The sequence below is a fragment of the Gekko japonicus genome, unplaced genomic scaffold (genome assembly GCF_001447785.1).
Source record: "Gekko japonicus isolate JY-2015 unplaced genomic scaffold, Gekko_japonicus_V1.1 scaffold780, whole genome shotgun sequence".
Lineage (NCBI taxonomy): Eukaryota > Metazoa > Chordata > Lepidosauria > Squamata > Gekkonidae > Gekko > Gekko japonicus.
This window is the reverse complement of record NW_015168071.1, coordinates 1190811-1207816: the sequence shown is the minus strand read 5'-3', so window position 1 is coordinate 1207816 and position 17006 is coordinate 1190811. Positions and strand designations below refer to the sequence as shown.

At 41.0% G+C, this 17006-nt stretch overlaps 1 protein-coding gene across 1 annotated transcript in view; it reads right to left on the bottom strand.

Annotated features, from left to right (window-relative positions):
• The window catches only part of MALRD1 (MAM and LDL receptor class A domain containing 1), a gene marked incomplete at its 3' end in the record, with an annotated part of 156338 nt that extends 141932 nt beyond the window's left edge, over positions 1 to 14406 (bottom strand). The window contains exon 1 of the mRNA XM_015414606.1: positions 14334 to 14406. Within this exon, the coding sequence (XP_015270092.1) occupies positions 14334 to 14406 (73 nt within the window). The remainder of the gene's footprint in view (positions 1 to 14333) is intronic.
• Positions 14407 to 17006: the final 2600 nt, after the last annotated feature.

Genomic DNA, 17006 nt, shown 5'->3' with positions numbered 1-17006 from the left:
AATGAAGACTAATCACAGAAAATAAAGATTGGATCCAGACATTTGCACCTTCAATGCTGTCTTGCATTGCTATATTGCACATTCAACTATACGTTTTTAAGGTTTTAGAAACATCACAATCCAGAAATATCTCTTGGACCTGATCCTTTGAGCTTCAGGAGCATAAACTCAACCTACTAATGCATAGAAAATGGGGTGGGGGGACGGAACCAAAGCCAGCAACCCTTAAAATCCTCCTCTATCAAAATTCTGTAAATGAGATTTACTCAGAAGAGTGATGAAATAACACTGAGCAAAGGAGATGTCGGACAAAATGGTACAAGCCTGACTATATGGATGAATAGTCAAGCAATATCCACTAAGCTGAGGAATCCACTCTTTTTGCTTCCTGTTTGCAACCTCAGTTTATTTTAAGACAGAAGCAAAAATGCCTCATATTTAACACACTGAAGACAGCCTCTAGAGTTCCCAGTTTTTGAATGATATCAACACAGGCTGGCCTTTTTGAAGCTGAAATGCTGATTCACCAGCAATCATATGTTTAAAGTATACATTTTCACAAGGTGGTGTTTATGAAAATAGCCATCAAGTCACAGATGACTTATGGCAACTCTGTATGGTTTTCAAGGTAAGAGAAAAACAGAGAAACAGAGGTGGTTTCCAGCCTGCATCTGCATAGCAACCCTAGACTTCCTTTACGGTCTCCTACCTAAGTGCTAACCAGGACTGATCCCACTTAGCTTCTAAGAGCTGACAAGATTGGGCTAGTCCAGGTCTCCACCACCAATGTAAAATAGAGCCCAAAGGGTGTTCTTAAGCACACCTTCCCCCCATCATTGTTTGTGGCATGCCAATCTTTTCATTATTTCATAACATTGCACTCTTTCTCATTTGTCTTCATCCTCTAGTGTTATACCAAAGTGGAAACAGCTAAGATATGAAAATGAGACTTTCGGTTTTGGCAACTCATGGATTGGACATGTCCCATCGAGTTCCGATGTGGGCGCCCCAAGTCACAGTGGACAGATGGGGTCTCGGAGGATTCCGAGCCCCCCTGGAGCCCTTGTAGGGAGCTCTCTGCCTGGGGTGCCAAGGGGTGCCTCTTGCAAGGTGACAGCCAGGGAATTGAGGCTCCCTTTACCCCGAAAGGTCCTGCTGCCGCGAAGCCATCATGGCGATTAGAGATGACTGCCAGATGAAGTGGGCAAGCGATCCAGCGTAAACATGTTCTTGCTACATTTTAAATGCCACAAACTGTAACTTAAGTGAATCCCCTTTAAGCTGCTGAGCCATCAAAGAGAACAGAATTAACCTATGGGACAGAATAGTGGGTGGGGAGGAGTTGGGGATCCCCCCCCCCACGAAACTCGGCGGTTCTTAAGCGATAACCTGAAGGTAAAAACGATACTGACTGTGAAAGACTTTAAGTAAGATCAAAAGGTACAAAATAGTCCAAAGGACATTCAAATTGAAGAACTTTCACTCTGACTTAAACAAATGTTATCTTGTGTAAACAGTCGGGTAGAGGGAGAAAAATGGTGCTGGAGAAGAAACCCTCGGCAGGAACTATCCAGTCAGCAACTCGTATTCATATGTCGGAAGCAGCCACTGATCTCCCTAGTATGTTGGCAGCAGCGTTGCACCCTCTGCTGGATCAGATGTCTAAAATCAACAATAAACTTGATGGTTTCCAAAAGCAATTGATGGGAATTGACAAAAGAGCAGATGATACTGACAAGGCTATTCAGAAAGTTGATGCAAAACCAGTTGATATTAAACAAAAGCTGGAGGCAGTGGGAAAAGAATGAATTTCTGACAAAGAGCAATTGTTATAGCTTCAAATGGAAAGATGAATGTATGTCCTATGCTTCCAGGGTATCCCAGAACAGAAAGGAGAAAACTTTTTAAAATTATTAAGTGAAGCATTAGCACCAGTGACAGAGCTTAAACAGGATTTATTACAAAATGATAAGGACTTGGCTTATCAAACTTATCCAGATTTTATAAAGAAAAATTATCTACCTGGTGAAATATTTGTCAAATTCTCCAAAAGATCGACCAGAGATGCAGTTCTGAAAGCGACATCTAGGAAAATTCTGAAGGTTGAAGACGAAGAAGCGAGAAGCTTAAAGGACATTGTATTTGAGATACGGAAATGAAGGAATCAATATAAAGAATTAACTTCCTTTCTACATAACAAATCCATTCCTTTCAGATAGATATTTCCAGAAGGACTGGTATTCAATCACAATGATAAGAAGATGAAGATTGACTCTGCACAGAAAGCTAAAGCTTTTTTGGAACAAAAACAAAGCCCAACGAAAGACAAAGGAAAGAAAGACGACAACACTCAAGAAGAAACTAAAAGTGATCTCGAATCAGAGGACAGTTCAAGTAGCTCTGGTAGCACCTCTGAGGGTTCCGATTCAGAAAATGTAGTAGCTGCTCCCAGAGTACTTCAAGTTAAACTGAAATACAAGCAGGGCTCTAGTCGGGGGGGAGCTCTCAGGTACGGAGCTCCGGAAGAGAACCTCTAGGGGGCGGGGCGGTCACATGGTGAAGCCCCGCCCCCTTCTTTACCCCGCCCTCTGCTTCGATCCTCATTCCGTTTGGGAATGAGGATGAAGCAGGAGGGTAAGTAGCCGGGCCTTCTGACACACTTCCGGTGATGTCAGGGGGTGTGGCCTTCTGTCACTTCCGGTGATGTCAGGGGGCGTGGCATATGCAAATAAGTTATGCTAATGAGTTATGCTAATGAGCTCCGCCAGCTCTTTTTCTACAACAAGACCCCTGAATACAAGAAAAATAAACGTGAGAAATAAGTATGGAAGTTTATAAAACTAGTAAGGACTAGAAAATACCTAAATATTAGCTGTAACGGCTCAAGCTAATTTTGTTAAGAAAATAAGATATACAGTATTGTACTTATATTTTAATACTGCTTTAATGTAAGAATGACATTCAAGAATGTTTCTCTTGTATTATGATTCTTGCCTTAACTTCGTAGCTTCGTTTTTTTAGTTATAGTGATTCCCCACTCCTTGTAATTAAGTAGTATATAAAATCAATAAAATTATTTTTAAAAAAAGATATGAAAATGATTTCAAGGAACTAACAGAAATGTAGCACCTGATTCCTTCTACCAAAACCTGAATCACAAGCATCTGAATATACACATGTCGTTGTTCTGTAATATAAGGAAGTACTTCCTGTTATGTTCCTTTTACATTATGTTGTGAATTAAACAACTATTTTTGAGATGGAGTTTCATATGTTTAAAGACATGCCTTCCAAGACATAACAGCCCAGCCCAACCTTTAAATTATAGTCTCTGCTACAGCTGAGATTTCAAATTTGTGGTGAACTCAGCACAACTATCCCTCATCACTAGATGGTCCTGCCACATTTTTAGCTGGGCCTTTAAAGAAATAAATGGAAAAGTAGTGATTTCCTTATTACCACTATCTGAATCCCTTTTCTAAACTTATCCTTTCCTGCATATACACAATGTTGTACAATAATAGTTTTTTAAAAAACTGATCTGGGACAGTATTGGTTAATTTTAGGTTCTAGAATCACATTTGAGAAACATAGGTGTACATAGTAGTGACATAACCACTGTAAAGAAAACGCACTTAAGTGTAGTGGTGGCTACTTACATTCATCACTGCTGTCCTTGGATTGGTTCGTGAAGCCACACGGCTCCTTTGAGGAAACCAAAGAGCTGTCACCAGATTGAAAATCTTCTTCTTTAGAAGGACAAAACACTGCCAGACTGAAACACAACAGGGCCCAAAAGTTGCTGACTTTGATCATTGAAAATGCTCCTGTAGAGATCTTGTCTCTGTCAAGAGCTGCTGCAGCAATTCAGGAAGTCGAATGAAGAGTATGCAAAAATGTCACATCCAAGTATAAATGTTCTTAAGCCTTCATTTAACTCTAGATATCCAGTGATCTCTCATCTATGCTACATGGCATATATAAAACATTTACTTCTAATATTCACATTAGTATAACTTTGGAAAATATTTAACTGGATTTTATGGCATGTAGGTGTATTTTGTTGCCTTACAGTGCAACTCAATTGCTTATAATTAACTTATTGCAGAAAGTTATTGCTCAGTACTTACAAAGACCATCAGATAAATGTAAAAACAATGTACTGTATTGTACATGAGCTAGTATTAAAGGCCATTTCTGTCTGGGACACCAAAAGGCCATAATACTGACCTAAATTTTAAAGAATCTTTATTGTTTCGTCGCACAGTTGAGTCCGACTCTTCACAACCCTATGGTCCACATCATGCCAGGCCCTCCTGTCTTCTGTCGTGCTCCGGAGTTTGCTTAGCTTCATGTTCATTGCCTCGATAACTCTGTCTAACCATCTCATCCTTTGCCGTCCCCTTCTTCTTTGACCTTCAATCTTTCCCAGCATCAAGGTCTTCTCCAGTGAGTGCTCCCTTCTCATTTGGTGGCCAAAGTATTTGAGCTTCAGCTTCAGTATCTGGCCCTCCAGGGAACAGTCAGGGTTGATTTCCTTGCAGTCTCCTTGCAGTCCAAGGGACTCTCAAGAGTCTTCTCCAGCACTATAATTCAAAAGCATCTCCCTCATGAATCGCTGCCTTGATGCAGTGAGGGGGCTTGCGTGGTTCGATGAGGCTCAGACAAAATGCGATCCACTGGAGAAGGAAATGGCAACCCACTCCGGTATCTTTGCCAAGAAACCCCCATGGACAGTAACAAAAGGCTAAAAGAATCTTATGAAGTTACAATTTTTCAGAATAATTATATTAATATATTTTATCATTTTGTGAAGGTGAGTGCCAGTCTTCAACTTAATGGCACTTACTAGAGCAATTGTCTCAGATTCCAGCATGACGTAGTGGTTCAAATGTTGAACTAAGACCAGGGAGAGCTGGGTTCAGATCTATATTCTGCCAAAAAAGACCAGTCCATTTATTTTAGCTTAACCTTCCTTACAGGACTGCTGTGAAGATATTGGAATCAAGTATGCCATCTCAGCTTCTTGGAGGAAAGTTGAGATAAAAACTGGCCAGATAGTATGAGGACCCAGCTTTAGTCTATTTTTGGAACTGTAGTCCATATTTTGAACTTTCCTGTAGGAAAGTCAGCAATCTTTGGGCCAGAGGCTGCCGTGGTAGCTAAAGGTGCCTCTAACTCAGCCAGAAGTACTTGTCAGATCTCAGATCTCCTTGCCTTACCACCATCAGATGTGAACAGCTTTACAGCTGCACACTAGCTATGGTGGTAGACTTTCATTTCTTTCTGTCTTTCAGTGTCTCATAGATCTGTGCAGTTGTTGAAACTGATTCTCCCATAGGGTCATTGCTAGTTGGATCTGATAATTAAATGACACAGGGGGAAGTATAAGGCTGTGCTAGAATGCACATATGTGAAATAACATCAGTAACAAGGACTTAGATGAATGCCATCCTTGGTGTAATTATTTCAAAAATGTTATTTCAAATATCTTGTCCCTTATCTCTTTTTCATAAATGCCTACTGCACACCTGGAATCCGAGCTTCTTTCCTGTTTGCCTTTACATCTCGTCTTCTGTCTCAGTTTTCATAAGTATTACATAATCCTTGCCTACAGTAATTGGGATGTTAGTAACCTCTCACACGGCATCACATTTTATATGATGCTAGAATTTAACTAGACTGAATTTGTGAAAAAGGAGAGGCTGATTCTGCACTTTCTATCTCATTGCATCATAAGTAATAAACCCACCATTCTGGGGGGAAACAATCCATGTGTTTTGTCAAATGACATCTAACTCATTTCTTAAAGTTGCTCAAAGCAAGGAATTTGACAAATAGCATAGCAGTTGCACTATACAGTTGATAGCTGCAAGCAACAGTCCTATACCATACATCACTTTGAGAACAAGAGCTAGATCTTGAAGCACCAGTCCAGCACTGCCTGGAAGGCAGATCAACCAGTGACATCATTCCTCTGAAGATAGGCAAATTTGCATTGATAGTATGACAACTTTGCCTTGAGAACAGAAGCAAAGTCATATAATCCTGTGTAATACTTGAAGGGAGACAGCCAGACATATGCAAATTTAGATAGTTGGCAACAATTGAAATATACTCCTGCGGGCAGAAATATGTTATCCTAGGAAGGTCTACCCAAAGGGCATGTTCCCCATGATACTCTGCTCTGCTGTATGGCTAGATTGTCAAGATCCTCCTGTATTTATCTCTCATATATTACAACATTCTTCTTTCTGGCTGCAGCATATGAGATGGGAAGATGTATTTTAAAGTACTTCTGTAATTTAATATTAGTGATTGAATAATATTAGTGTAATTGAATATTCACATATGACACCATTAGGCAAGAGCTTTTAATAGCTAAATCACCATAAAATATGAACATTTAAGCAAGCCTCAAAGACTCAGATTCTAATTTGCTCATTTTCTTTGCTTGCCTGGCCTTGGCTTTTCTTTCTTTCCTTTAATCTGATGCAAATGCTTTTCTAGAATTGAACAAATAAATCTGAAATTACTCCTTTTCATATTTGTTCCACAGTCTTGTTAACGGCAGATTTTTCATACCACATACTTTCACTGTCGCTATAAATTTGTGAACTTTGTGTGGTGCATATATAGTGTTGACTGCAACCGCTATTTTAAACATGAGCTATAAGTACTAGATACCTGCTGCAATCTATCTTTCTATAATACTTCCTATAAGGATAATATTTATCCAAATGTGTACATCCCCACACTTCAAATCTGGATTACATACACACGTGCAGTTCAATTCCATAGCATGATCAACTTATATTGAAATGGCATATTCTGGAGGAAAATATTATTGAATTTAAAAACATCCATATTACTTTTCCCCATTAGCTTCATGTGAAAATAAGTGGATAAAGAGACCAATGGTCCATCTAGTCCAGTGTTCTGTTTCCAATAGGAGTGTGCATTCAGCATAAACCGAACTGAAAAAATACCCCAAAAATACCAGTAAGGTATTTTTTGGGTATTATTTAAACTGAATACAGATCAGAAAACCTGCAGCTACTGATATAGCGGAGCCCAAATACAGCCGGATTTTTCAGCTTTTATCCAGTTGCAGCTCAGTTTAGGAGCCAGCCCAGTATCAGCTGGGGCAGCAGGACTGCAAGAGAAGTCAACTCAGGATCAACTGCCTGTGAGGAGCAGACTGTTCCTCGTGGGCACAGCTTCTGGCATGCAATTTCCCCCCTTGTTTTTTCTTCTCGGGTCTATTGGACCCAGAAAAAAAATCAAGATTTCTGAAAAATCCCAGATCTGAATACCGCACCAGTATTGGAATCCAGGATTTTTTGGAGGGACCCAATTTTTTTTCAGTTCAATATACCTGAGCCAAAAGGGGGGGGGGTGGATTGCACACCCCTAGTTTCCAACAGTGGCAAATGTGATGTCCTAGATAGGCTCACAGCAGGGACACTGACGTCAAAGCCTCCCCATATTGTTGGGAATCAGCACTAGCATTTAGAAGTATACTACCTCCAAAAAAGGAAGTCCTGTTCTGCCATTATGGTTAAATAGCCACTAATGGACCTCTTTTCTATGAATTTCTTTAATCACATTTTAAAGACATCTAAACCATTTGACAGGAGCTGCAGTGGCTCAAGTGGTTAAGACACTGAACTGCAGGCCGTGGAAGGTCGGTAGTTCAGCAGTTCGAGACCCGAGTGTGCCGCATGATGGAGTGAGCTCCCATCTCTAGTTCCAGCTCCTGCCAACCTAGTAGTTCGAAAGCAAGAAATTGCAAGTAGATAAATAGGTACCACTTCTGTGGGAAGGTAACAGCGTTCCGTGCACCTTGGTGTTTAGTCATGCCAGCCACATGACCATGGAAATGTCTTCAGACAGCGCTGGCTTTTCAGCTTTGAAATGGAGATGAGCACCGCAACCCTAGAGTCAGATTCGACTGGCTTTTGAGCATGATCTGTTAGGCAAGCTTGCTTCCATCTTGGAGAAAGGCACGTCTAGCTAATAGTAGAGTACCTTTGTGCCCCTAGTGGCTGTGGCCAGAACTGCATTTAAAAATTAAATGGAAAGGCTGGATGCAGGATGAACTGGCTTCAAGGGCCTCCATCTGACTTGTTCCCACCCAATTATGTTCCCCTCTGTCAGCAGCCCTGTTTGTCATCACTATATCCCATAACAGTGAGTTCATCAAATTGTGTGAAGAAGTGATTTCTTTAATCTGTACAGAATCTACTGACCATCAATTCTGTTTGTTGCCCCATAGAAAGGAAAGAAAGAAAAATTATCTGCTTTCTCCATGCATAATTTGATAAACCTCTGTCATATCTGTTATCTCCCTTATATATAAATCTCCCTTATATATAAAAGCCGAATGGTGGTGGCACTTCTCTAGAACATTCCACACGCTCTGGAATTGGTTGGCGCCCTGGTGTCTGTCCCTATCCACTGGCTGCATTGCTAGAGTCTTGCCTCCAACATTCTAAACAGTTTGCTGTTCCCCTCCCCCGCATAGCCAGTCAGAACACAGAGGTTATTTGCATATGCAGCCTCATTGGCCTTTGCCTCGGAACACAGAGGTCGTTTGCATATGCGACTTGATTGGCTTTTGCCTCTAATATTCTAAACAGTCCAATCTCCAGGTTAGGGCTGGAGATCACTCAGAATTACAACTGCTTTCCAGATGGCAGAGATCAGTTCCCCTGGAGAAAATGGTGGGCTCTGTATCCTTATATGCTGCTGAGGTGGCCCCCGTATGACAGCCAATGTGACATAGCAGTCAGGGTTTCAGAGCACGACAGAGGCTGCAGGTGTGTGGGGGGTGGAAAGCTGAAGTGAGAGGGAAATAAAGGTAGGTTGATGATTGGCTGGGCAGGAGATAGGGTTGCCAACTCCAGGTGGAAAATTCCTGGAGATGTGAGAGATGGAGCCTGGAGAGGGTGAGGTTACAGGAGGCATGGGATCTCAGACAGGTACAAAGCCACAGACTCCACCCTCCAAACCAACCATTCCCTTCTGGGGAACCATCGTTGCCAATTTCCAGGTGAGGGCTGGAGATCACTCAAAATTACAACTGTTCTTTAGGTAGCAGAGATCAGTTCCTCTGGAGAAAATGGTGGGCTCAGTGTCATTATACCCTGCTGAGGTCGCCACAGCAAACTGACACTGAGTGTCCAAGGCCGGGGCACCTGCCCAGAGCCTCTTTCTAGAGATCGTTGTATTTATTTCCACAAAGGGCCTTTTTCCTAGTTAGTAATATTTCTTTCCAAAATAAAGACTCCTTAATTTTTTAGTCTTTCCTCATAAGTGTTCCAACAAAAAACTAAGTAAAACATTAGAAGCAACATCACATGTTAATTCTCTGAGTTTACTTAATAAAATGTATCTTGTAAATGATTCAATTTTGAATGTTGCAAAACTATCATTTCTGTATGTTTCCTTTAAAAAGAAGGGCATTGTATTTTTCATGAAGGAAGAATTTACTAGCTACAATACTGGTGAGGTAACTCATTATTTTTATATCTTACCTCATCTAAAATGCAGAGGAGAATGGGAAAGTTTTGTGTAGTATCTTCTCTAAATGCTCCTTCTGTGAACTTCTGGTTGGCTGTCTTGTACAGTATATTTGTTCTATAACATGATTTATGTGGTAGACTGAGATATTATATACAACAACCACCCCTTTTGCTGCATGTCACTTACTCAGGAATTAGTGGTCATCACTGCATTTTTGAGGTACCAGCCAGGACAGCTGTTGTATTCCCCGGGAATGATCTACACATGCAGCAGAATGAGATGGAAAACCCTGAGAATAAGTGGACAGTATCCCACACAGCAGATGGCAGGAAGCCATTTTTTCAAAAGTCCTCATGTAAAAAAAGGTCCATGCAAATATGAAGTTAGAACATCTGGGAGAAATGTTTGTTCTTGATCCAATTTTTGCTTTTCTACTCACAATAACTTATTTTTACACGAGCAATTGTTATGCACCGGTAAAAATTATGAGGAGCAGATATTCAGATCTCCCAGCACCTCATCTTGTGAAAAGGAATGACAAAAGTGTCTGAACAACAAAACCTGCCTTTCACCCCTCATGCTGACACTGATGATAAAGCTGAGAGTAGGGTAGGTACTGTGTGTGTCTTCTGATAGACAAACCATCCCTCCACATTCACTTCAGAAATCATAATGACAAATATTTTGTGGAGTATCTATGAAACGTCTATAAACTGGTTAATACTGGAGAATGAAAAAAGAAATAATTTAAAAATACATATGTATCCCAGGAAAGCGTGGGATATAGATCATATAAATAAATAAATATTGCTAGTTTTAGATGACAAAATATATTGGTGGAGGTGTTAGAAAAATTCTTCTAGCAGCAGTTTGTCTTCTGGGGGAATAGAAATCTCACTCAGGAGAATATGCTTTGTAAGGACTGTAAATCACATTAAGTTTAATAAACCCTGCATACCAAAGCTGAAATTTTAACCTGCATGCAGCACGTATTCTCTGCTAAGAGATCTGAAAGTGCCTAGCAGCAGTGTATATATAGTAATCCCATTTGGCACTCCATTTAATGGTCATACTTTATAAACATCATGAATTTTAAAATATGCATTTGTCTAAGTATGTTTACACAAGAACAGGGCTTTTTCATATTTGAACAGGGGCATCCAAAACAAATTAGTAATTTTAAAACAACTCCCAGACAATTCCCTACTACCAAACCATGCAACTAGTACTTGAGGAGGAGGGGCTACAAGTGCATTGTGCATATGATTATGTGACCCCCCCCCAAGTGTTAGCCTGAGAAACAATAAAATCCTGGCACAGAAATGGCCACAGCCAACCTTAATGAGTCCTTATAATCTTTTTAGAGGAAAAATAAAAAATAAAAGTTTCCAAACCTATTATAGTAAGTTTTTCACACTTAGAACAATTCATATGAAGTTGCCTTCTAGCAGGTGAGACCACTGATTTGTATAGCTAGTGCTATCTGTTATTATGTCCTCCTGTAATATACTCTAATAGGGATGGCCATGAACCACATTTTTGAGATTCAGTTTGGTTTGTAGTTCATGGCTGAAGCACGAACTGAACCATGAACAAGTAGACTGGTTCGTGACCTGAACCCCCTCCTTATTTGTTTGTGAGCCATTTAAAGTTTAAATCCCTGCTTTTTGCTCCCTGCAAAAAATGGTGGGGAGCAGAAAGCAGGGATGCTCTGCTGTTTGGTTTTAAAGGCTTGGAACCATTTAAACCACTGCTTTCTGCTCCTCGCTGCTTTTGGCAGGGAGCAGAAAGCAGAGGTTTATATGGCTCTGAGCCATTTCACTGCCTGCTTTCTGCTCACTGCCAAAAACTGTGGTGAGCAGAAAGTAGGGGGTGAAATAACTCCCAGCCATTTCACCCCCTGCTTCTGCTTGCTGTGGCTTTTGGCAGTGAGCAAAAAGTAGGAGGTAAAATGCCTGGAAACAGTGTTCTGTCTAAACTGAATTAGCCTCTGACTCACACATTTTAATCTTCGCTTAGGAAGGATGGCTCCAGAGCAGACTAATTTATGCAGTTTAGTATAGTGGTTAAGTGCACAAACTCTAATCTGGGAGAACCGGGTTTCATTCCCCACTCCTCCACTTGCAGCTGCTGGATGACCTTGGGCAAGCCTTAGGTCTGTCAGAGCTGTCCTTAAAAGGGCAGTTCTCTCAGAGCTCTCTCAGCTCCACCTACCTCACAGGGTGTCTGTTGTGGGGAGGGAAAGGGAAAGGAGCTTGTAAGCCACTCTGAGACTCCAAGTGAAGGGTGGGGTCTAAATCCAATCTCCTCCTCCTCCTCCTTCTTCTCACTCACAACTTTAATGCCAGTAGCTCACTAAGTAGAATGTTTGCTCACAAGACTCCACAGCTTAGAGGGAGCATTGCCTGGAAGCCATTTAAACCTCTGCTTTCTGCTCCCCACCAAAACTGGTGGGGAGCAGAAAGCAGGGCTTTAAATAATGCCAAGCCAGCAGTAAGCAGGGGTTTAAATGGCTCCAAAACCAAACAGCTGAGCTGGTTTTTGTGAAGAGCAGAAAGCAGGGGGTTAAATGTGTCAAAGCCATTTAAACCTCTGCTTTCTGCTCTTCGTGAACCGCCACAAACTGCATCAACATCCGTGGAAGTTCGTGGCAGCTCTTCAGTTCATGAACATGGCTTTGTGAACCACAAGTTGCCCAAAATTCATGACAAACTTTAGTTCATGAGTCAGTTTGTGCCCATCCCTACACTCTAAGTTCACAGTCTTATGCTGTGAATGTCTCATAGGGTCAAACAAAATGGGCCTGGATCAGAGTTGTTAACCTGTTGCTTCCATGCCAGTTCATTAAATAAAATCTCTCCTGCAGTTATTAACCATGGTACTGAAAGTCAAAAAACAGGCAATGTTCTGGGACCTGTCTTTGTGCCGTGAAGTTCCTTAAATTAAAAAAAAAAATCCTGCATACCATAGCTGAAAGGTCACTGATTAATTATGACTAAATAGAAAAGTACAAGGGGCAGCAGTATAACAATATCAGTACATAAAACAAATACTGCAACAGTGCATATAATGAAGGATGTTGATACGATGTGTAATCACTTCATGATGTTTATTCTTTTTCACAGCAGGACATCAACAGACGGTTAATGAAGGACGAACTTCCCCAGAGCTACCGTTCGTTTCGAACTCCCTTTATCACACAACGGTCTCTTATCAAAAATAGATACCACTCAATACAGGGGGAACCATCCAGCCATAACAACATACCAATTAACAATATTTCACAGTATTAAAAAGGAATACATACAGTTCCAAATCCATACATCACGAGACCTTTAGTAACAACTCTTTCCATCTCTACAATAAAACAGATTGCATTATAAACATTGTCTTGTCTTCTAAGAAGACAAGACAATGTTTATAATGCATTCTGTTTTATTGTAGAATAAGTCTAAAGGTCTCGTGATGTATGGATTTGGAACTGTATGTATTCCTTTTTAATAATTATGACTAAAGACAAAATGAACAAGTTATGTTGCAGGCATGCACACACACTTGCAAACACAGAATTAAAGTAAATGAATATCATGTTCCAATTGATATACATGTGGTCAAGTCAGGGTGGTTGTGCATGTGTGTATACATTAAGGGCCTTCAAGTCACTTCCAGTTTAAGGCAACTTTATGAATTAATTACCTCTAAAAGGTTCTATTGTTAACAACCTTACTCAGGTCCTTATGTTCGGCAATTGGCAGTAATGTGAAAAAAAATCATTGGGTCTGTGTTATGGATGGTCAGCTTTTTATTTTATTTTCATTTTTGTACTCACTTCTGTTTCAAAAGCTTAATTCACTTATCCATTATGATATGTGTTTGTTATTATATTCGTTTTTCTTTTGATTGGTTTCAGTGGGAAACACTTCATCCAACTTCGTTAAATTCTCTAGTATTGTACCCGTCATCCTAGAGATCCTCTATGATAAATTTCAGACAGATAGTAGAAAGCATCCTTGGCAATGAAAGGCAATTAAAAGGCAAAACACAGGGAAATGAATGAAACAAATGGTATCCATTCATTTGTTGTTATTCACATTTGTTTCCACGACAAAACAGATTGAGTTTAACAAATGGAGGATTTCTGGTTTCATTCATTTGGAAGCAATTTAGATGGGAAACAAATTCACTTTCCTGATGCTGCATATAAACAACTCACTTGTGAACTAATCTCCATGAGTGTTGCCCCCACTGAGACGCATGTCTTTGTGCACCCCAAGATTCTTTGGTCTTGCAAAATCAGAGGTCTGGATGAGCCCATCTGTATGATATCAAGTCAGGTTCTATTGATTAAAACATGTATTTCAGCAGGTGCTTTCAAAAGACAGTAGCTTGGCTGTCTGAGAATTCCAGAAGTACATGAATCAAAACTATCTGGTGTAGCCCTCAAAGCTCCTCACGCTTGCCCATGAGTAATGACCCAAATTCGCAGGACAACAGTCTCTCAGAATCTACATCTATCTGCTTCTCTGGAAATTCAGTCAAGCTCATGCGTGCCATCCAAGTTAACTCAATTACTTGCAACTGGAAACATCTCCATTGTACATAGATACCCTTTATCAGAACCCCCCCACACACACACACCTAACAGTAGGTTTGAATTGGCCAATAATATTTATTTATTTATTTATTTATTTTTGAGATTTCTATGCCGCCCTACCCAGTGGCTCAGGGCGGCTAACAAGTTTAAAAATTTAGTACAATAAAACACTGTTACACATATAATAAAATCTGGTGCTACACAAACCTACATAGCTCCAATTCAGATTTTTTCACCAACGTGGTCTTGGATCCTAAAGTTCCATTATTCACCATAAAACCCATGTTTCATCAATGGGTGGCTGGATTCTGAAATCTTGATCCAATGCCATTGTGGGGCCTAGTTCTGCACCCACCATACACACCCAGATAAATCCAGATTCATAAAAGCTCTTACCAAGCACTTCTTTTTTGTAGGTTCTGGTTCTGAAACTTCTTCCATCTCTATAGTTGTTGAAATCACTGGACTTCCTCATCAAGATGGCATATATGCTTTTTCTGTCTCCCATTCTGCTTCTTGAATTGACCTTTCACATCTTTCTATTTGCTCTCCATCTCTTGGTTTCTCCCTTTCCCATTCTTAGCTGGCCAGCTTTACAGCTCCCCCATGACACCCTCATCTGACTAGGGACTCCTTCCCTACTTTAATGAAATCCTTTACTGCTCATCTCTTTGCATTGCTTGATTCTCTTTTTGGGCAAGCCTACACCTGTCTCTATCCAGTGAGTAAAAACAAGACCTGGAGCTGACTGTGGTTCAGATCATGAGCTACTCATTGCAAAATTCAGACTTAAACTGAAGAAAATTGGGAAAAACACTAGGCCATTCAGGTTTGGCCTAGATCACATCAGGTTCGTGACATCGTACAGGAGGCAGCAATCACCACCATCCCAAAGAAAAAGAAATGTAAGAAAGCAAAGTGGCTTTCTGATGAGGCTTTACAAATAGCAGAGGAAAGAAGGAAAGCGAAAGGCAAAGGCGAAAAGGAAAGATTTACCCAACTGAACGCAGATTTCCAGAGAACAGCAAGGAGAGATAAGGAGGCCTTCCTGAATGAACAGTGCAAAGTAATAGAAGAAAACAATAGAATGGGAAGGACTAGAGATCTCTTCAAGAAAATTGGAGAAATCAAGGGAGCGTTCCATGCAAAGCTGGCCATGATAAAGGACAAAAACGGTAGGGACCTAACAGAAGCAGAAGAGATTAGGAAAAGATGGCAAGAATACACAGAAGAACTATACAAGAAAGACCTCGATGTCCTTGACAACCACGACGGTATAATCACTGACCTCGAGCCAGACATCCTGGAATGTGAAGTTAAATGGGCCTTAGAAAGCATTACTAACAACAAAGCTAGTGGAGGTGATGGTATTCCAGCTGAACTATTCAAAGTCTTAGAAGATGATGCTGTTAAAGTGCTGCACTCAATTTGCCAGCAAATTTGGAAAACGCAACAGTGGCCACAGGATTGGAAAAGGTCAGTATACATTCCAATCCCAAAGAAGGGCAATGCCAAGGAATGTTCAAACTATCGCACAATTGCACTCATATCACACGCTAGCAAGGTCATGCTCAAGATCCTACAAGCTAGGCTTCAACAGTACGTGGATAGAGAACTACCAGAAGTACAAGCTGGGTTTCGAAGAGGTAGAGGAACTAGAGATCAAATTGCCAACATTCGCTGGATTATGGAGAAAGCAAGAGAGTACCAGAAAAATATCTACTTCTGCTTCATTGACTATGCTAAAGCCTTTGACTGTGTGGATCACAACAAACTATGGCAGGTCCTTAAAGAGATGGGAGTACCAGACCACCTCACATGTCTCTTGAGAAACCTGTATAAGGGCCAAGAAGCGACAGTTAGAACTGGATATGGAACAACTGATTGGTTTAGCATAGGAAAAGGAGTACGACAAGGATGTATATTGTCACCTTGCTTATTTAATATATATGCAGAGTACATCATGCGAAATGCTGGCCTGGATGAATCACAAGCGGGAATTAAGATTGCTGGGGAAAAGATCAACAACCTCAGATATGCAGACGATACCACTCTAATGGCAGAAAGTGAAGAGGACCTAAAGAGCCTCTTGCTCAGAGTAAAAGAGGAGAGCGCAAAAGTGGGCTTGAAGCTCAACATCAAAAAAACTAAGATCATGGCATCCGGCCCCATCACTCCTTGGCAAATAGAAGGGGAAGTCATGGAAGTAGTGACAGACTTCACGTTCCTGGGATCCCAGATCACCGCAGACTGTGACTGCAGCCATGAAATTAAAAGACGCCTGCTCCTTGGGAGGAAAGCGATGGCGAACCTAAACAGCATGATAAAAAGTAGAGACATCACCCTGCCAACAAAAGTCCGCATGGTCAAAGCAATGGTATTCCCAGTAGTCATGTATGGCTGCGAGAGTTGGACTATAAGGAAGACCGAGCGCCGAAGAATAGATTCTTTTGAACTATGGTGCTGGAGAAGACTCTTGAGAGTCCCTTGGACTGCAAAAAGATCAAATCAGTCAATCCTAAAAGAAATCAACCCTGACTGTTCCCTGGAAGGCCAGATAATGAAAATGAAGCTCAAATACTTTGGCCACCAAATGAGAAGGGAGCACTCACTGGAGAAGACCCTGATGCTGGGAAAGATTGAAGGTCAAAGAAGACGGGGACGGCAAAGGATGAGATGGTTAGACAGTGTCATCGATGCAACAAACATGAAATTGAGCCAACTTCAGAGGACGGCGGAAGACAGGAGGGCCTGGCGGGAGATGATCCATGGGGTCGCGAAGAGTCGGACTCGACTGTGCGACTGAACAACAACAACACCTGTCTCTGCTCTCAGGGTTGGTTTCTCTGGATTAGCTATGTGTGAGGAACATAAACCAGTTTAA